The sequence below is a fragment of the Paroedura picta genome, chromosome 7, assembly GCF_049243985.1.
Source record: "Paroedura picta isolate Pp20150507F chromosome 7, Ppicta_v3.0, whole genome shotgun sequence".
In the NCBI taxonomy this organism is placed as follows: Eukaryota; Metazoa; Chordata; class Lepidosauria; order Squamata; family Gekkonidae; genus Paroedura; species Paroedura picta.
This window is the reverse complement of record NC_135375.1, coordinates 113,766,965-113,788,992: the sequence shown is the minus strand read 5'-3', so window position 1 is coordinate 113,788,992 and position 22,028 is coordinate 113,766,965. Positions and strand designations below refer to the sequence as shown.

General features: G+C 43.4%; 1 protein-coding gene and 1 long non-coding RNA gene across 11 annotated transcripts in view; one reads left to right on the top strand and one right to left on the bottom strand.

Moving 5' to 3' along the window:
• KAT6B (lysine acetyltransferase 6B) overlaps window positions 1-22,028 on the bottom strand; it is a 139,881-nt gene that overhangs the window by 67,900 nt on the left and 49,953 nt on the right. For all 10 annotated transcript variants that reach the window (XM_077346011.1, XM_077346009.1, XM_077346012.1 and 7 more), the window contains exons 3-6: window positions 18,169-18,277; window positions 5,226-5,341; window positions 4,932-5,013; window positions 3,378-3,510 (exon numbers count right to left, since the gene is read on the bottom strand). In XM_077346011.1, the coding sequence (XP_077202126.1) occupies window positions 3,378-3,510; window positions 4,932-5,013; window positions 5,226-5,341; window positions 18,169-18,277 (440 nt within the window). The remainder of the gene's footprint in view (window positions 1-3,377; window positions 3,511-4,931; window positions 5,014-5,225; window positions 5,342-18,168; window positions 18,278-22,028) is intronic.
• Window positions 1-22,028, top strand: part of LOC143841573 (uncharacterized) — a 65,110-nt gene that overhangs the window by 17,935 nt on the left and 25,147 nt on the right. The window lies entirely within an intron of this gene.

The window sequence follows — 22,028 nt, the reverse complement described above, 5'->3', positions numbered from 1 at the left end:
GGGGGAAGGTGTGGGCGTCAGTGCTACGGTGGGCACAAACGGAGCTCTGCACCTGCTAGTGTGCACCCACCCTTCCCTCCCCCCATGGTGCGGTGCTGGCTGTGCCAGGAAAGACCGGCCGCTTAGGGCACCGGAGCACCCAACCCTAGTTTGATCTGAGTTTTATCTGCACTGGGCTTATAAACGAAGCTTGTTATAAACTAAGCTTGTTATTTCTGCACTGGGCTTTTAAAGCTCATTGGACTCGGTTAAAAATAAGCTGATCTTTTATGCTGATCAGCTGTCGTCTTTTTGCAATCTGCACTGCTCAGGATCATCTCTGTAGTCACACTACCTATTCCTCAGCATATCCAAGAGTGGATTTTCTCCACTTCATTGGAAAAATGTGGGCCGATGGCTCTCTCTTCTGGGTGCAGATACCCTGCCTCTTTTAGACTTTCTCCCTCCTCCTGGCCTCACCTCCAGTGCTCGCTTCATTCTGTCTGAGCTTTCATGCTGTGGAGGTGTTTTCCCCATGCTTTACAAGCTCCCTTTAATTAATATGAATAGCACTCATATCAGAAGGAGTTAAAGACCAACCCATGGCTGCCTCCAGCTGTTTTTCTCTTTTCCCAGTCTCCACATGAACGTCACACAGGGGAGAGAAGAATGCTTACCAGAGCTGCTGAGTCTCTGCTCTTTCCCACCCTGCCCTTTCCCCTCTCTGCTTGGCAATTTACTTTTCTCCAAGTGAAGAGGATGCTTATTCGTTTCTTTAAAAAACAATCATAGAGTAATCTCATTTCATTCTTTAAAATAAAAAATTAAAAAACTATCAGTGAACATTGTGAACAGGGCACAGAGGCAGCAAACTTCACCCCAGTTTAGGAGGCTCACTTTGTAAATTACTTGCGTTGAGACCACAACTTTATGAGTTCAAGTCTGGTTGTGGATCTTCAGATTTTTTTTCCACACAGGAGTTTTTATTTGTTTTAGTTTTTCAAGATTTAAAAAATGGTCAAACTCTTAAAATCCTGCAGTTTTAACACATAAGCCTTTGGAAAAGTTAAAAACTTAAAACTCCTGTGTGGGGAAAAAACTGACAATCCTCAGCCAGGGCTGTGTATTGGGCCCCGTTACAGTTTAATTTATACATGGAGGAACTTTCTACCAATTTGAAATCACCACAGTTTCACTCTCCCACTTTAGCAAATGTCAGTGTCCCGGCAGTCATGCTGACGATACTCTTCTAGAATCCCAAACTCCAATTGGCCTTTGGTGTCTTCTTCCCGTTTTGTAAAAAGGGGAAATTAGACATTAATTATAGCAAGTCCAAAATTATGCTTTTTATCAAACAATTACAACCTTTTTGCAAAAGGAGGCCAATATATACCAGCAGCACTTTCAGCATATACCTTTAAGGTGGAAGCTCAATTACTATATGGAGCTCCAATCTGGATTTCTGGCTGTAATGATAAGTTCAACTTTTTTCCTGCCAGATTCTGTTGAAGAATTACAGGGAGCCCACGTTGTGTGGCAGGAACTGTACTGAGAGCTGAACTTGGCATGAGATATTTAGAGCAGTGGTCCCCAACCCCCAGTCCGAGGACCGGTACTGGTCCGTAGATCATTTCGTACCGGGCCGCGCCTCCTCCTCATCCTCCTCCCTAGCTGCTGCCTTGGGGGCTGCCCTGCCACTCTGCTGCCAGTTCACCTTTGATGCTCTCCAGTGGCCGCCATGGCTGGGGCTCCCCCTCGGCGTGGCACTGCGTAGCTGCTGCTGGTAGCGCCCCCCCCCCAGCGGGCTCTGGGAAGTCAGGGGCACTGGGAGAAAAGCAAGGAGAGCAGGGGCTCAGGCGGCTACAATGTCCCTTAGAAAAAGACTACCCCTCCCCCGGGCCTCAGTAAAATTGTCAAGCGTTGACCGGTCCCCAGTGATAAAAAGGTTGGGGACCACTGATTTAGGGGCAAAAGCTTGGTCATCTGCTTTCAAATTCTGATTAAAGTTAATTTTTGTACAGTTGAGCTTTTTTTTTTACCAAGAATAGATGCCTATAGGCAGTAACCTCCCATCTAGAGTGGCTGGGGATTTCACCAAATGTTATTGATAGTCTGTTTTCTATGAGGAAAATGATTTTGAGATGACTTTATGCTTTAATGAGTGTTGAAATATAAGCCCGTAGAGCGTGTTCTCCTTTTTATCTGGTTCTGTCATATGCAAAATGTTATCCAGCCTACCTAGACTTGACAGTTCCTAAATACAGAAGAGCCTTTATGTTAGCTCATTTAAACTCTTTTCCCATGGCAGAACTGCATGGATGTTATGAAAGGCTCCCACTGGTTGAAAGATGTTGTAGCTGTGATACTGAATGCAGAGGCTCCTTACTCTATGGTTTCTTGGACTGTTCAAAATTTTATGAATTCAGAGTATTGCTTCTCACTCCCTTTTTAAAGGATATGGTTTGTCTCCCATCCTACAGAAAGTTGCAAATCCTTCTGGAGGGAAGAGACTATAAAATTACCATGGCTGTTGCAACATTTTTATCTCATGTAATTAAATTTAAAGGATGATCATATTTGGTTACAATGAGAACATCCTTTATCTGTTTTTGTAAAAAGAAACCCAAACCTCTGGGGACTGTGCAATTGCTGTATTAGTTTTTATATGTCTACTGATATTTAGTATTGCTATTGTGTTTGCTGATGCCCAAGATCAATTATCGTATTATGGTTATAACTGTATCACTGACTATATTTGTATCTGGTATTGATCTTATTCCTGATTGTCAATGCTCAAAACTTTAGCCAGAACAGCATAAATAAATGGAATGGAATGGTAAGGTTGCCTCCATCCTTGAGAGATGGAACTCAGCATTCCACGATCAAGGATACATCTGCCCGCCAATCTCCAATTCTGACATACTTCTTTCCTTCACTATGGTTCCTCTGAGAATTTAACCCAAATAAATGGCAACCTTATAATCTAATCTTGTTATTCCTGTTTGGTCCTTGAATCTGTTAAACTTTCATTATGCTAATTTGCTGCTCACTCTTTACTTATGGACTGGTAACTTCCATTTAATTGTATCTGAAGAAGTGTATGTGCACACAAAAGCTTGTACCTCAAATAAAACTCTGTTGGTCTTAAAAGTGCCACAGGACTCAGACTTTGTTCCAATTTCTACAGTCCTCGAAGCACAGCATGGGAAAGTTCTGGGGAAGACAGGTATTGCCTAAATCACCTATTGGAATTCCATGACTGAATATTCAGGTGTATTATTTGTTCCTAAGGAGCAGTTCGGGGACACTAACTCCTACGCAAGTATCTGGAGATACTCCTTGCAAGAATGTGATCTCAAGTTCCTAATTGCCCTAAAAGGAAATAATAGAATACTTACAACATTCGTTGCTTTAGTTTGTTTTTTGGTCGTCCGACAGATTTTGTGTATCGCCGCCTTATCTGTGTGGCTTTCTCATGAAGTAACTTACTTCCTTTTTTCTTTGGTCTGCAGACCTGGCAAATCCACATACCTGCATTCGTATATATTCAAAATAAAACCCATGAATTACCCTAATTATAATATCCAAGATAAAATAAATTTGTCTACCCTCTGTCTTCCTTGGTAGAAAATAACATTGTGTTGGGGATAAGCCTGGTTTACTAATGCCTAGTATCCTTGGAGCCTGCTATCAACTTTTCAGTCAGGGTATGGATTCAAGATACACAATATGGTCCATGATGATACCTGGCTCTAGGTGAACCAGTACAGAGCTACATCACAGGAGACTTTCCACCCAGAAAGAATGGTGAGATTCCAGCCCAGAGACCAACATGCTTTGGAGGGTGTGGGGGGTATGAGCTTTTGAGAGTGATGCTTTGTATCACAACTAAGGCTACCCCCTCCCAAATCTTGTTGGTGTCTATGGTGCGCCAGGACATGTATCTAGCTGATCTACTGCAGACTAACACGACAACCCTCTGAAACTACTCAGGAAGAGAAGAGCAAGTATGTGAAAGCAATCCAATGAGGGTCACTGAAACAGAAAAGTACTAGAAAACAAGTCAACCACAAAAAACCAAATAGTCCAGAAAAGGGCATTAAAAAAAATCCCATGTTTCAGACAAAGTCTTCCTAAGCAATTCAGCAAAATTACAATGCTATCTATACATAGAAACTCAGGTCTGTCAGCCTATACATGGCCATACTACAAAATATCTGTTTTGTGTAAACACACATACAGACCCAAGAAGCAAAGCAATTCATTTTGACCACTACTCTCATCTATCAATTACTGATCATTCAGCTTAAGAACTTCAGTACATCTGAGATGACCAAAGATGCAAAGATTTCAGCTAATCTGCATAATGGTGTAAACATATTAACAAAATCAAAAGACAAGAAAGTCTTGTAACCAAGATTGCCAACACTGAAAACACACATTTTAATAAGTGTATTAAAATGTTATGGGTCTTTCACTCATCCGCTATGTTGGCAGGAGAAAAAAAAAAACAGTGACAGCACCATTTCCCCTCAATTAGGAAGGAGAGAAGGTGATCTCTGTTTATGCACCTCCTGAACTCTGCAAGAAGAAATCCAAAGTTCTGCCTGCCAAGAAGCATGTCTTGAGGACCATTAGGCTTTGAGCTGAGAGACGCAGGTTGTGGCTCATACTCTGCTGTGACTTCCGACACGTGGCCAGCTTAAATTCAGCTTCTTATCTACAAACTACTGTTTGTACAGCTCTCAACAGTGAGTCTGGAACAGAAATAATGGCTAATCGACACAGAAGAGGGACTGCTTGAAATGCTCACAGCAAATACGCCACCTGACCGGTGATAACGGCTAGCACATAAATAATTCACTAAAGCTGCATGGGAAGTCAGTATACATATTGACTAAGCAAGATTACCACGCGGGGTTAAATGTGTTTGACGGATTTGCACAGATCACCTTTTGGCATTCGGGAAAGAGGTGGGTCACAGCACTCCATGTGGAATCCTCTGTCACAAGAATCACAGAAAAGCATATTATCCTGAATAAATAGAAAGAGGGGAAAGTAATGTGATCTTGCATACATTTTTAATTTCACGGTTAAGCAGAAGCATGAATTATATATAAAAACATTATTTCATCCATTTTAAAGAGTCTCTGCTAGCTAAACCTATACATTTGATTCAATTAGTCCTTAAAAGATTGAAAATTACACCAAACATTATACTGTATTATTAAGGGATTAAAATTTACCGCATTTTTGCCTTGGATTCTACAGGCACTGCATGTCTTGCATTCAATACACTGCCATCTTAAGGCCTTCACATTTGTCGTCAACTCCAGACAAAATTTCAAACATGACGGATGTCCTACAAAAAGGTAATATTTATACATGAGGTTTTCACAGTGTTCCAGAACACCTTGAAAGTCTACGATGTTTTTTCACAGTAGAACAGTGCTGGCTGTTCCCAGAGATCCCTCTTGTGGGCAGGATGAGCAGCGGCTATTCTGGATTTGTTCAGAAGCCAACACCTTCGTATTTTCTGTTCATGGTGCAAAACTTTAAAAACTTTCTGACTTTTTAATTTCATGTTTATTTAATCCTAAACTACTTCAGAAAAGATGACCTTTAGATCATTTTCATGGCATACACTGGTGCAGATACTCAATGGCATTCTTCAAACCCAACTGATACTAGTAATTTTTATATAACGCCTACAACAGGAATGCCAGAAAGCCATAAAAATCTAGGGAGAAATTAGTGCTTTTCAAATTTGTGCTAGTTGTATATAGTTTCATTCCAACCAACACTGTACCTGCTGCCTGAGGATGAAGATTCCTATGGGGAGAACAGGAGAATTGAGCTAACTGCATTATGCAATGCCTGTGGAAACCTAGGGCTTGTAAGTACCTGGAAGCAGACATGAACAAGGAGAGTGATATCCAATGTGGAGACCACAGGTAACACCTTCTGTGACTCGTCTGCTAATTCTCCAAGGCCAAGATGCAATTCTGGCTTTCCTCCCCCTCACTGGAGCATGAGAGCCCCAAAACAATTGACTTTAAGACTTTATAATGCTTGGCTTGCAACTTGCTAACATTTTGCAATTGAGCCCCGTACCTCATGGCAGCCATTTTGTAATGGCACCCATTCCATTCTCAAAATTGCCTAAAGGCTCAACAAGATTATGGACCTCAGTGTGGATTTTGCCAATCTTTCAACCCATGTTTACATAAGGCCAGTCTCCCTTCTACTCCTACAGAAGTTCCACAAGACAGAATTGGAAAATGGCACCAATCCAGTTTGTAATTATGATTCTATAATTAATTAGAATATAGATCTGAAATCTGTGGGTTTTGATGAGCTTTTATAGAAAAATAATAGGGCTAAAAGAAAGATTTGTGGCAATCAAGGAAACAATTAATGAGTGAAATGAGATTCATAGGAACCTGGACAGTGAAGAAGTTGAGAGCAGGTAAGAGGCATCATTTGAATCACAAAGAGAGGAAGAAGAGGTCTTTGCATTTGGCAGTAAGGAGATGACTCTGGAGAAGGCAGTTGAAACGGCATGCAGAATACACAAGTCAGAGTTCGGGGGAGGTGTCAAGGAAAACTGGAGTGATCAATCTAGCTAGATCCATGCTCGAGCCCCTTCTAACCTCCACCCCATCTCTCAGGCCACTAAGGTGGACGCAAAGGTGACTAACCCTCCTCCTACACTGATGTTGTGCAATATCAGGTCGATCAACAACAAAGCCTCCATCCTGCAAGCTAACTTTGCAGAGCAGGAGGTAGACACCGCATGTGACGGAAACCTGGACCAGGGATGGGGAAACAGTCACCTTCAAAGAACTAGCCCCTGTCGGGTTTTACGTCCACCATCAGTTGCGTACTGGGGGTCGGGGAGGAGTAGCAATCCTTATCCGTGATAAGATCTTCTTCAGGGCTCTCCCTGCGCCAACAATTCCAGGAATTGAATGTATTGGTGTTGGGTGGGGCACAACTGAGAGCGTGGCCATCTGGCTGGTGTACCCACAGTGCACCTCCAGATGCCCTGCCTGCCCTGCTAAAGGCTGCCACCACATGGACATTACAGTTCCATAGACTATTAATTCTGGGGAACTTTAATGTTCATGCGAAATTGCCATCCTCTGGCTGGATCTAGTGTCAGCCATGGTGATACTGGGGCTCACGCAATTTGTTGTTGGCCCTACCCACAGGCAGTTCATACCCTGGACCTCATTTTCAGTACAGGGTTGAATGGATCCAGTCACAGCTACTGCCATGCCATGGCTGGACTACTATACCCTGAAGACCCGGCTAAGGTTGTCACCCCCCTCAGCTGGACGCCAAGCAGATTTCAGCTCAACCGCGGAGAATAATGGATCCAATTGGATTCCTGGGTACTCTGTGGGAACCAATGCCTCACGGCACTTCTCTAAATGGACTGGTCAGCAACTGATATAACAGAATGCTGCCTGCCATTAAGGAGAGCTCCCAGACGTCCCCTCCGCTCCAGTCTCAAGCGGGCCCCCTGGTATGCCAAGGAGCTCTGCGGAAAGAAGCAGAAACTGAAATGACTAGAGCGAATTTTGAGGAAGACTCGTGACGAAGAATCGCGAACAGCTTATAGAACGCAGTTAAGAGCCTATAAATTGGTGGTGAAGTCAGTGAAATGCAACTTTTACTCAACTTGTATCACATCTGTCCACTCACGCCCAGCACAATTATTCAGGATAGTTTGATCTCTCACATCCCTCAATGAAGGGCGCCAAAACAATAGCCAATTGGATACTAGCTGTGAGGCATTTGCAAGCCACTTCGCAGACAAAATATCGACTCCCCGCAATGACCTCCCGTCAACTTTGGACACAGAAAGCGAACTAGAGGCTCCTTCGCCATCTTTGGAGAGAAAACTGAGTTACTTCGAACAACTCTCACTACTGAAGTGAATAGGATGCGAGCAGCAACAAGGTCAACCACTTTCCCACTAGAACCCACTACATGGCCCCAGAACACCTAGCCACAGTGATCCATGCAACGGTCACCTCTAGACTGGACTTATGCAACTCACTCTACGAACACCTACCCTTATCCTTGATCTGGAAACTACAACTGGTGCAGAATGCTGTGGACAGGATTATCACTAATACACCATGGAGATATCACATCTGGCTTGTACTGCAACAACTTGGCTGGCTCCCAATTGAATTCCGGATTAGGCTTAAGGTTTTGGTACTTACCTTCAAGGCTATAGCGTACAGTAAGCCCAGTGTACCTGAGACACCATCTCTCTGCCTATACCCCTAAAAGAGCCCTACGCTCCACCACCTCCTTCTCTGTCCTGGGCCCCGGCCTTCTCTGTCCTAGCCCCCACCTGGTGGAACGAACTCCCTGAAGATATCAGGGACCTGCCTGAACTCCCACAATTTTTCAGGGCCTGCAAAAGGGAGCTCCTCCACCAGGCATCTGCTTGAGCCAACCAACACAACATCATCTGCTGGTCCTCCCCCTCAGACACCCCCTTCCATTACTGAAATAATCAGACGTACCTAAGGGTTCTGTTAAAGTTATCATTCCTGTTGAAATATTGTTTTAGTTGAAGTTATGTTATGATTGTTATATTGTTATGATGCTCTATATAATTAGCCTGTGATGTTTTATGTAAACCTCCCAGAGCCATATGGAATGGGCGGTGTACGTGTGCACAAAAACAGCACGCATACGGACGTGGGTAGCATGCGTGTGTGCACACGTGTTCACGCAGGCGCCCAACAGTCGGGGCAGTTTGGAGGCAGCCATTGCAATAGCTCTGTTGCCACCGCCCACTGCTGCTGCCTGCTGCCTGCTGCCTGCCTGCCACCACTGCTGCTTGCAGCAGCGGCAGCTACCACCACCCACCGCAGCTAACAACCTGGGGACCCCACAGAAGGGGCCAGGCAACCCCAAATGGGGTCGGTACCCCTGGTTGAGAACCACTGCTCTAGATCAACTGGGCAAGGCGGCACATGTAGGTGTTATATAATATCAGGGAGATTACTGCTCCTTGCGGAACCCCACAAGTATGAGCCTGATGCTGGGAGGTATTCCCCCATGATGCTAACCTCTATTCCCAGTGTTGGCAAATGTATATCAGCAATTTAAGGGCTGTGCCTCAAACCCCTACGTCACCTAGGCGGTGGCTGTTAAAATTACACATGGGGTCGAAACAGATCTGTGAAAACTTTTTCTCCTTGTCCAATAATACTAGAACGGAGGGGTACTTGGTGAAATTGATAAGCAGTACATTCAGGACAGACAAAAGGAAATACTTTATTCAATAGTGATTATACTATTTTTCTCCCAGGGGATGTAGTGATGAGCAATCATCTAGATGGCTTTAAAAGGGAGTTAGACAGTTTGATGGAACAGAGGTCCAACAATCATAGAATCATAGAGTTGGAACGGGCCATACAGGCCATCTAGTCCAACCCCCTGCTCAACGCAGGATTAGCCCTAAGCATCCTAAAGCATCCAAGAAAAGTGTGTATCCAACCTTTGCTTGAAGACTGCCAGTGAGGGGGAGCTCACCACCTCCTTAGGCAGCCTATTCCACTGCTGAACTACTCTGACAGTGAAAAACTTTTTCCTGATATCTAGCCTAAATATATCTTTTTCCTGATATCTAGCCTAAACTTGAAGTTTAAACCCATTACTGCGTGTCCTCTCCTCTGCAGCCAGCAGAAACAGCAACCTGCCCTCCTCCAAGTGACAACCTTTCAAATACTTAAAGAGGGCTATCATGTCCCCTCTCAACCTCCTTTTCTCCAGGCTGAACATTCCCAAGTCCCTCAAACTATCTTCATAGGGCTTGGTCCCTTGGCCCCAGATCATCTTCGTCGCTCTCCTCTGTACCCTTTCAATTTTATCGACGTCCTTCTTGAAGTGAGGCATCCAGAACTGCACACAGTACTCCAAGTGTGGTCTGACCAGTGCCGTATACAATGGGACTATGACATCTTGTGATTTTGATGTGATGCCTCTGTTGATACAGCCCAAAATGGCATTTGCCTTTTTTACCGCTGCATCACACTGCCTGCTCATGTTTAGTTTAAAATCCACAAGTACCCCAAGGTCTCGTTCACGCACAGTGTTACCTAGAAGCGTATCCCCCATCCAGTAGGCATGCTTTTCATTTTTCTGACCCAGATGCAGAACTTTACACTTATCTTTATTAAATTGCATCTTGTTCTCATTTGCCCATTTTTCCATTGTGTTCAGATCTCGTTGAACTCTGTCTCTATCTTCCGGAGTATTTGCCAGTCCTCCCAATTTGGTGTCATCTGCAAACTTGATGAGTAGTCCCTCCACCCCCTCATCTAGATCATTAATAAATATGTTAAAAAGTACCGGGCCAAGCACCGAGCCCTGAGGTACCCCGCTACTCACCTCTCTCCAGTCTGATGAAACACCATTGACAACAACTCTTTGAGTGCGTTTCTGTAACCAATTCCCTATCCACCTGACTATCTGAAAATCCAGATTGCAGTCCTTCAATTTATCCATCAGAACATCATGGGGAACCTTGTCAAAAACTTTACTAAAATCCAAGTAAATGACATCAACCGAATTTCCCCGATCCAGCAAACCTGTTACTTGGTCAAAAAAGGAAACCAGGTTGGTCTGGCAGGACCTGTTGGAGACAAATCCATGCTGACTTCCTTGGATCACCAAATTGTCCTCCAGATGTTTGCAGATCGCTCCCTTTAATATCTGCTCCATTATCTTCCCCACAACAGAGGTCAGACTCACTGGTCTGTAGTTTCCCGGGTCATCCTTCCTCCCTTTTTTGAAGATCAGAATAACATTTGCTCTCTTCCAGCCCTCCGGGACATCTCCAGTCCTTAAAGAGGTTCCGAAGATGATGGACAAGGGCCGTGCAAGTTCTCTGGAAAGTTCTTTGAGTACTCTCGGGTGCATTTCATCCGGACCAGGGGATTTGAACTCATCCAGTGCAGCTAAATGCCTCTCGACAACCTCTCTATCCATGTTAACCTGCCACCCAGACACTGTCCTTTGGCTATGGCCATCTCTAGATGTGCCTAAACACTTTGACCTGTGGGAAAAAACAGATGTAAAATAGGCACTAAGCCTTTCTGCTTTCTCTGCATCTTCCGTTAGAGTTTGTCCATCTGCACCCAACAGTAGGCCTATTGCCTCCTTTACTTTACGTTTGCTCCTCACATAACTGAAAAATCTTTTCTTGTTACAATGGGCTTCCCTGGCCAATCTTAGCTCACTCTCAGCTTTGGCCTTTCTTATGATTGATCTACAGTGCCTAGTAACCTGTAGGTACTCTTCTTTAGAGCTCTGTCCTTCCCTCCATTTCCTGAACATTTTCCTTTTCTTTCTTAGTTCCTCTTGAAGTTCTCTGTTCATCCAAATAGGCTTCTTAGAGCTCCTGCAGTGTTTTCGTTTTTCTGGGATAGTCATTGATTGAGCATGCAATAGCTCCTGTTTGAGTAGCGCCCACCCTTCACATGCTCCCTTCCCTTCCAGCATTCTCGTCCATGGTATGACACTCATCATGTCTCTGAGTTTATTAAAGTTTGCCCTACGAAAATCCAACATCCGCGTCTGGCTACAAGCTTCCTTGGCTCCCCATCTCAAAAGGAATTCTATGAGGACATGGTCACCTCCCTCTAGGGTCCCCACCTCCTTCACCTCATCCACCAACTCTTGCCTGTCGGTCAGTATTAAGTCCAGTATGGCTGAACCTCTTGTGGGTTCATCTACCATTTGATAAATGAAATTGTCAGCCAGGCAGGTCAGAAAGTTGCATGACTGAGGACGCTTCGCAGAGTTTGTTTCCCAGCACACATCTGGGAAATTGAAGTCACCCATGATGACAAGGTCCTGCCGCTTCGATATTTTCTCAAGCTGCTCACAAAGTGCAGCATCCACATCCTCTCGTTGGTCAGGCGGTCGGTAGCAGACACCAACCACCACACTGTTTGTTTTCCCCTCGCTTATTTTCACCCAGATGCTTTCCACTGAAGATATGCTCTCCTTCACTAGAATTTCCTGACAGGTAAGCCCTTTCCTCACATACAGTGCCACTCCTCCACCTCTTCGATCTAATGACTACCTGTCATAGTGATTAAAGAGAACCTCCATACAAGCGTGCAGTAAACCTCTGAATACCAGTACTGGGATGCAGCATCAGCCTTTGCGCATATGCGCATATGCCCTGTTTGTTGGTTCCTCAGAGCAGCTGAGATTAGATGGAGAAATAGAAGGTCATTTCTGTCATGTGCCATGCCAATCTTTCCCATGCTGGAGTAGGTCCCCTCCCCTCTCACTTCCTCTGAGTTTTCTGTTAAGCCCTGTGAAATGCAAATCATTATCTTGGTGTCCTTGCTGCAAGATGTAAACATCGGGACTAGCTGCTAGAGGCAACTAATCTAGGCATGACAGGCAGACTGCTTGTCTCCAAGTTTCACACATTTGTTAATCAAACAGCTTCAGTCCTGGGAACAGATTTCCCACACATTACTGGAGGACATGAGCCTAAGTCTATACATCCTTTGTCTCCAATCTTTGCCAGTTCCCTGGTTCTGTGTGTACCTACTGCTTGTTCCTGCTAAGTGCCTTCAATCAAGCTAATTTGCACTATGGCCCTTTCGACTGGGACTCAGCTCTGTTGATTTTGACAGCTGGACTTAGGTTATCCTAATTTTCTAGTTGTTATTGTGGAACAGAATGAAGTATGCTTGTTGTTGTTGTTAGGTGCGAAGTCGTGTCCGACCCATCGCGACCCCATGGACAATGATCCTCCAGACTTTCCTGTCCTCTACCATTCCCCGGAGTCCATTTAAGTTTGCACCGACTGCTTCAGTGACTCCATCCAACCATCTCATTCTCTGTCATCCCCGTCTTCTTTTGCCCTCAGTCACTCCCAGCATTAGGCTCTTCTCCAGAGAGTCCTTCCTTCTCATGAGGTGGCCAAATATTTGAGTTTAATCTTCAGGATCTGGCCTTCTAAGGAGCAGTCAGGGCTGATTTCTTCTAGGACTGACCGGTTGGTTCGCCTTGCAGTCCAAGGGATTCGCAAGGGTCTTCTCCAGCACCAGAGTTCAAAAGCCTCAATTCTTTCACGCTCGGCCTTCCTTATGGTCCAACTTTCACAGACATACATTGCAACTGGGAATACCATAGCCTTGACTAAACACACTTTTGTTGGCAGGGTGATGTCTCTGCTTTTTAGGATGCTGTCTAGATTTGCCATAGCTTTCCTCCCCAGGAGCAAGCATCTTTTAATTTCTTTGCTGCAGTCCCCATCTGCAATTATCTTGGAGCCCAGGAAAATAAAATCTTTCACTACCTCCATTTCTTCCCCATCTATTTGCCAGGAATTGAGAGGGCCGGATGCCATGATCTTTGTTTTCTTGATGTTGAGTTTCAAGCCAACCTTTGCACTCTCCTCCTTCACCCGCATCAACAGGCTCTTTAGTTCCTCTTCGCTTTCTGCTATTAGAGTGGTATCATCTGCATATCTGAGGTTGTTGATATTTCTCCCTGCAATCTTGATCCCAATTTGTGAGTCCTCTAACCCCGCATTTCTCATGATGTGCTCCGCATGCAAGTTAAATAGGCAAGGCGACAGTATACAGCCTTGCCGAACTTCTTTCTCAATTTTGAACCAATCAGTGATTCCATGCTCGGTTCTCACTGTTGCTTCTTGACCTGCATATAGGTTTCTCAAGAGACAGATAAGATGCTCTGGTATTCCCATCTCTTTAAGAACTTGCCACAATTTGTTGTGCTCCACGCAATCAAAGGCTTTAGCATAGTCAATGAAGCAGAAGTAGATGTTCTTCTGGAACTCCCTAGCTTTCCCCATGATCCAGCATATGTTGGCAATTTGATCTCTAGTTCCTCTGCCTCTTTGAAATCCTGCCTGCACTTCTGGAAGTTCTCGGTCCACATATTGCTGGAGCCTATCTTGTAGGATTTTGAGCATAACTTTGCTAGCATGAGAAATGAGTGCAATGGTGCGGTAGTTTGAACATTTTTTTGGCATTGCCCTTCTTTGGGATTGGGATGCAAACTGACCTTTTCCATTGTGGCCATTGTTGAGTTTTCCAAATTTGCTGGCATACTGTGTAGCATTTATATTAGCATTTTATTATTTTAATGTTTTAACAGTTTTACAAATAATAATGTATTTTGTGGTTTTAATCTGTAAACCACCCTGAGCCTTGCAAGGGAAAAAATATTCAATGTGACAAGATCATATAGTGTGATAAGGAATGGGAGTTGCAGCTTACCTAGTATAACTGTTAGGGTAGCCCATAAAAACCTAATTTATTTAAGAGTAGCCGTGTTGGTCTGAAGTAGCACAATAAAATCAGAGTCCTGTAGCACCTTTAAGATCAACAAAGATTTATTCAAGGAGTGAGCTTTCAAGTGCAAGCACCCTTCGTCAGACACCGTCTGGCAAAGGGTGCTTGCATTCAAAAGCTCACACCTTGAATAAATATTTGTTGATCTTAAAGGTGCTACTGGACTCTGATTTTAATTTATTTAAATGAAACTAAGTCTTCTGGGCCAGATGAGGGGAATTGTACTGAACATGGCAAAATCATTTGACATGAGGAGAGATGGGAGTTGGAGAGATGGGAGATGGGATCACTGTAGGGGTAGTTCATAACCACCTAGTTTCTTTAAATGAAACCAAATCCTCTAAGCCAGATATATTGCATCCCAGGTTACTAAATGAACTTGCACTTCTTGGAGAACAGGTAAAGTGGCAGAAGATTGGAGGTGGGCAAATGTTGTCGCCATCTTCAAGAAGGGGAAAGAAGAGGATCCAGGTAACTACTGACCTGTCAGCTTGACATCTATTGCTGGCAAAATTTCAGAACAAATCATCAAACAGAGAACTGTGACTGTACCACGGCCCCCCCAGTTGGCTTTTTCTAGGGGAACAGTGGGGAATCAAATCCAACAATTGCAACAATTCAAGAATCCAAAGAAATATCTCCTCAGACTATGCAGAACAGCAGATCATCAGTAATATATCAGAAAAAACTTAATTTTGAAAGAAATCTAGAACACAATATGAACAATCCTGTCTATACACTTCTACCAAAAACAGTCATTTATATCTGCACAGTACAGGATTAGTTGCCAAAATACTCTATAACTCAAAAGTTATTACACCAGATGTAATAACGGGCTTCCTTGGGAGGTGGTGAGTTCTTTGGAAGTTTTTAAGCAGAGGCTAGATTTTATGAACTGAGGCAGATAGTGAGTGGATGGGCAGGAAGGGATGTGCCAGTGCTTGTCTCTTGTGGCCCTTCCTGCCCAGGGAATGGCATCAGTGTTAATTCAAATGGAAGCTGATCCATGGAAGTTGAGTCTTCCAACTCTGATGTTCCTTAAAATTGTCAGTGAATTGTTATAATGGAAGAATGACATGCATTAGGCACTAATTAATGAAAAATTGCATTTGCAAACAGCCAGTGTGTTAACAACTAAATTGGAGAAGAATATTTCATATACATTTGGCATCTAGTTAAATTTTAATAAATTAGTTGTGACGCCAATAGTGTCTAACAGAAAGAAACAAGAACAAAATTATGTCACAAAGAAGATACTGGTAGGAGAAAAAAATGCTGTCAAGCCACAGCCAAACAGGCCGAACCTGGCTTTGCTTCTAAGATCTAACGAGGTCAGGCCAGCCTGGACCATCTATGTCAGGACCTCTGGAGATACTGGGTATAACAATCTGCCCCCCTCTCTTATGATAAGTAGCAAACATGACATAATCTATAGTGCACAAGAGTGATTGAAAAAGAACATAACTGGGAAGAAAAAACACATTCAGATTTTTAAGTATCATTTAGTGCACAAGATGGGTGTTCATTCCAAGATAGCACATCATCTGTCTTTTCTCACATTTATTAATTCTTAGCCACTTAGGATTAAGGATGTGTGATTCAGCTCAGATAAGCCCAAAAATAGTGGAAACAATGCTGATTCGGGTATTTTTCAGGCTTATCTGAGCGAAATCGCACATCCCATTAGTTTAAGTGAGCAGAATCAGAGAAGCCTGAATTGATTTGTTGTGGTTAAGCTGATTGAAAAATACCCCAGGAAACAGCTAAGTATCAGCTCTTTGGCAGGGTCTTTAAATGTCTCCATAACAGAATCAGCTGAAGTTGAGAGGAACCTGCTCTCCACAGCCTCAGGAGAGAAAGACTCCACCAAATAGCTGATCCTGAAGATCAGCTATTTGGTGGACTTTTTAAATGTCTCCACAGCAAAAACAACTGCAGCGGACTCACCTGTGAAGCAAGCCCACAACGGTATGCTTGGGAGAAAGATCAGCCAAACACCCCTCAAAACATGGAGCCCAATGAACAGCTGTGCGGAGGGAGGCATGTTCAGGGGAAGGGATTTAAATGGACCTAGGTCTGTTAAATCCCCCCCCGCCCTGCAGAGTAGACCCCTACAAAAAGACTGAGCATTAGCTGTTTATCTGGTTCTGTGCTAGGAGGAGAGAGGCATAGTGGAGGGAAGAAGAGCCGTTGGTTTTTATATGCTACTTTTCTCTACCAGGAATCTCAAAGTGGGTTACATTCACCTTCACTTTCCTCTCCCCACAACAGACACCCTGTGAGGTAGGTGAGGATGAGAGAGCCCTGGTATTACTCGTCGGTCAGAATAACTCTATCAGTGCTATGGCAAGCCCAAAGTCGCCCAGCTGGTTGTATGTGGAGGTGTGGGCAATCAAACCCGGCTCACTAGATTAGAAGCCGTTGCTACTAACCACTATAGCAGGCTTTCTCAACCAGGGTTTCATGAAACCCTGGGGTTTTTTTTTGGGGGGGGGGTTGTTTTTTGATGGCCCAGAAAGGGTTTCCCAAATGGGTGTGAGTTAATTATTTGTTATGTTTTTTAAAAAATTGTGAACTATTTGGTAATATGACCACATATGATCATGTCAACATGTCCCCTCTCCCAAAATGACAAATGATGGGCCTGGAGAGGGTGGTAGGGGAGAAGCAACGGGTAAGCATGTATCCAGAGGTGCTTCCCAACCATATTCTACATGATTATGGAAATTCTAGGGTTTCTCGAAGACTGAAGAATATATGCCCCCCGCCCAGCACAGAGGCCGACAAACACGTTTCTCAGGTTGTGCACTGGGGTAGAGGCATTTAAATGCCCCAAAAACCTTTTCTGTGGAGAGAGGCTTAGTTCTAAATATCAGCTGTTTGGGGACAAGATGTGGCTGAATCAATTTGGCTGTACCTGAATCACACCAATCCTAATCCCTATTCCAATAATGGGATTATGACCCAAGAAATTTGAGAATCCCTTTTTGAGACTGTAGTTGTTTCTGTAACACATGAAAAATAGGTAAACTGGCTCACCTAGTTTTCCAATGCTCAAATAATAATGAGGAGAAAAATGGATTAGCTATTGGAGAAGAAGAATCTTATAAATGTAAATCAAGATCTATATTTTGTATTTTGGGTTGTGGACCCATATACTACCAGGTCACTGGTATCTTCTCTCTTGGCTCCTCAAGATAAAATTAAAATTAATAAACTTTTATTTTTATTTATTGATTGATTTTTGTATTTATATACCGTCCTCCCAAGGCTCATGGCAGTTTACATAAAATGTAGAAAACGGTATATGGAACTTAGTTTTTCATAACAACATTAATAATATTAACATTAAACTTGTAAACAGAGAAACAAACTATAACAATTCAAACAGGTCCAGGGCAGAAAATATGTGGATTTTTGGGAGGGAGGGAGCAGGGGTCCTATAGATATTGCTGGTCACTCGGTCTCAACCAAATGCCTGGCGGAAGAGCTCCTTTTTGCAGGCCCTGCGGAACTTTTAGCTCTGTCAGGGCCCTGATCTCCTCCGAGAGCTCATTCCACCAGGTGGGGGCCAGGACAGAGAAGGCTCTGGCCTTATTGAGGCTGGCAGGCTTCTTTAAGGCCAGGGATCATTAGCCAATTACAGCGGAGGAGTGTAAAGCTCTCTTTGAAGGGCATAGGCAGGGAGGCGGTCCCTCAGGTACCCTGGGCCCTGACTGTGTATGGCCTTAAACGTAATTACCAGAACCTAGCCTGATCCGGAATTGGCCTGAAAAAAATGAGTCTCACTTGACTCAATGGCCAGACTCACCACTACTACCGCAGTCCGCACAGGAGAGGAGCTCTTCTGGTTTCTTCTCACGGTTCGATTCTTTTGTCCCCAAACAGAAACTACATATTGGAATGGGATCAGCTCGTGGCTGGGGAAGGAAATTAATATCACTTGTTAGTTCTCTTCCATATGGAGTTCTAGCCATTTTTCTTGATCACATTTACAGTAATATAATTTTGAGCAATGAACAATACATATTGCACAGCAACCCATAAAGCAGTTACAACATTTAATCATGCTTCTCACACACTCATAAGAAAGAACTATATATGCCTAATTTAAGAAGCCAAAACAAGGACAGCTTCAACCTGTTCTTCCCATTTACCTATGAAATACTGGAAAACGCCCCTGCAAATTACCCCAGTGGAAAGAAGATGAATGAAGACCAGAAGAATACCTATCACCTTCCAAGAGCATAAGTCTCCTCAGTTCACCACTATCTTTCTTCATTTTCATCGGTATAGACTCAAGAATAAGAATGCTCTAACACCCAACAGTATCACTCAAGTTCTGTTTGCCACTTGCAAAGAAGGAGCTGATTTTTCAATGGTCAGTTCAACTGTTTGTCAATCTGTTCATGACTGTTTGACACACTGTTTCACAGCATGATTGGCTTTTCACACATACAAAGCCTGACTGAATTCTATTTTGTCCCATCCTTGCTGTGGAACAGCTCCACACAGCAAGCAACCAGTTAAACAATTAAATCAGGCATAAATCAATGCTGTTCAGTGTTCATCTAAGTAGTCCTTAGTGACACTAAAGGCTACCATTCGGTTTGAACTGGAAGCAACTTTATGAAAGCAGAGTTTTGCAAAAACCTGCTCTGTAGGCACTCAAAGAACTGTGACATTAGACAAACAGACAGGGGATCATCTCTTGTCCTACCAACACTTTCAAACATAGCAAGTTCAGTACGCAAAGCATTTGTGGTGAAATATGCATACCAATAATATTACTATTGGATACATTGTATATAGATTCAGAGTACCTTTATTGACATAAAATTGCAAAGCATAAAACGAAAATTTCAAACAGTTCCAGATGTAAAATATATCGTAAAAGATTTTCATTTAAAATTCCCAGTAAAAACTTTGCTACTTTTATAATAATTGCTGAGTCCCTCACATTTAGTATCATTTTAATCCAGTGTTTCTCATTAACACAACTGAATTTCAATTTCTTCAGATAATTAGCTAACGGGCGACGATATACATCAAACTTAGGACAAACCAGAAGTATATGGTACAATGTGTCAGGGACACGACATCCATGTAAACAGTATCTCTCCTGAGGGATCTTCAAAAATTTACCTTGGGTGACATTTGAGGGAAAGATATTTAAGTGAGCTACTAAGAATGCTCTTCTTAACTGGTGTGTCTCCAAAATTTGGAGACACATGGGCATGGATTTGTAAGTTAAGGGAATATCCCAGAAGTGGGGAGAACATACACTGTTGTTAGAGGAGCCCAGAATCTGGGTATTCTGATCTTCTAGTCTCCGTGATATTAGTTTTAATATCTAATTCTGATTAGATCTGAGTACCACGGCCAGCAAGGCCAGTTCGGGGCTATCAGAATAATGTCAGCTCCTGTCTTTCTTAGGAACTTTGGCATTACCAGCAGGGGAGGGAATTCGTACAACAAACCCTACATTTAGCCCCAAGGTGTCTTCCACCTTTCATGTCAGTCAGGAAATTGTGTTGCTAGATTTCTGTAGATATCCTAAGCTCCCAACGGAATGTCTTTGGCATAACACAGATGTAAGGAGGTCCTTGAAGGCCTTCTTAATGAGATCTCAGGAGGTGAGGATTTCAGACTCCTTATTTATAAACATTACTCCTCCAAGTTGGGGCAACGCATATCCAATGCATCAATTAATAGGACGCTCAAGGCCTGCATAATTAAAGCATACAAGGCCCAGGGAGTTCCCATCCCTGCAGGCATCACGGCACAATTGATCAGTTCAGCCACCAATGTGGCTTCAGCAAATAGGGGTTTTGCTGATCTGATCTGCAGAGCGGCTACGTGGTCGAATATTTCTACCTTCATCATCAGGCATTATAAGTTGCAATCCTCAAGTTCTGTGGAAGTGGCCTTTGGCTGAGAAGTGTTACAGCACATAATTGAGGAGGGTTAATTTTCTGTTCCCACACTTTTTGGGACCGCCCTTGTATGTCCCACCGAGACGTCCTCCTGGACCTCAAGGGAGAAAGACCATTGGTTAACTTACCATGATATGGTCCTGATACTTGAGGCCAGGAGGACAAGAAGTCAATAATTAAGTCCTGCCTTCCTGTTAAAGTTGTGAGGAAACACCCACCAAGACATCCTTCCTGGTCTCGATGAGAAGGACCATATCACGGTGAATTAAACAATGGTCATTCCAGACACAGGATGCTAATAGCTCTCAGACACATAAGATGGTATGCAATGAGATATTATATCCACTTTTTGCTGAGATCTGAAGTAAAGTGTGCACTCTGAAAAAAAATATAAATAAACTAGGGAAAACAAAGATTTCTAACCAAAGGACATCACTCCAAGATTCATGGCAGGAATCTTAGTAAAGATACACTGTTTAAAATATATATACAAAATACACTAAGTTGTTTTACTCTGCCTTCTTCTGAGCAGAAATGGACTTGTCTGCAGTAGCTCAGGAAACTTGAGGCTCAGTAGGCTTATGAATCTGGATTTCTTGTAGAATCATAGAGTTGGAAGGGGCCATACAGGCCATTTAGTCCAACCCACTGCTCTACGCAGGATCAGCCCAAAGCATCCTAAAGCATCCAAGAAAAGTGTGTATCCAACCTTTGCTTGAAGACTGCCAGTGAGGGGGAGCTCACCACCTCCTTAGGCAGCCTACTCCACTGCTGAACTACTCTGACTGCGAAATTTTTTTTCCTGATATCTAGCCTATATCGCTGTACTTGTAGTTTAAACCCATTACTGCGTGTCCTCTCCTCTGCAGCCAATGGGAACAGCATCCTGCCCTCCTCCAAATGACAACCTTTCAAATACTTAAAGAGGGCTATCATGTCCCCTCTCAACCTTTTCTCCAGGCTGAACATTCCCAAGTCCCTCAACCTATCTTCATAGGGCTTGGTCCCTTGACCCCAGATCATCCTCGTCGCTCTCCTCTGTACCCTTTCAATTTTATCTACATCCTTCTTGAAGTGAGGCCTCCAGAACTGCACACAGTACTCCAGGTGTGGTCTGACCAGTGCCGTATACAATGGGACTATGACATCTTGTGATTTTGATGTGATGCCCCTGTTGATACAGCTCAAAATGGCATGCCTTTTTTACCGCTACATCACACTGCCTGCTCATGTTTAGTTTACAATCCACAAGTACCCCAAGGTCTCGTTCACACACAGTGTTACCTAGAAGCGTATCCCCCATCCAGTAGGCATGCTTTTCATTTTTCTGACCCAGATGCAGAACTTTACACTTATCTTTATTAAATTGCATCTTGTTCTCATTTGTCCATTTTTCCATTGTGTTCAGATCTCATTGAACTCTGTCTCTATCTTCCAGAGTATTTGCCAGTCCTCCCAATTTGGTGTTGTCTGCAAACTTGATGAATAGTCCTTCCACCCCCTCATCTAGATCATTAATAAATATGTTAAAAAGTACCGGGCCAAGCACCGAGCCCTGAGGTACACCGTTACTCACCTCCATCCAGTCTGATGAAACACCATTGACAACAACTTTTTGAGTGCGGTTCTCTAACCAATTCCCTATCCACCTAACTATCTGAAAATCCAGATTTCAGTCCTTCAATTTATCCATCAGAACATCATGGGGATCCTTATCAAAAGCTTTACTAAAATC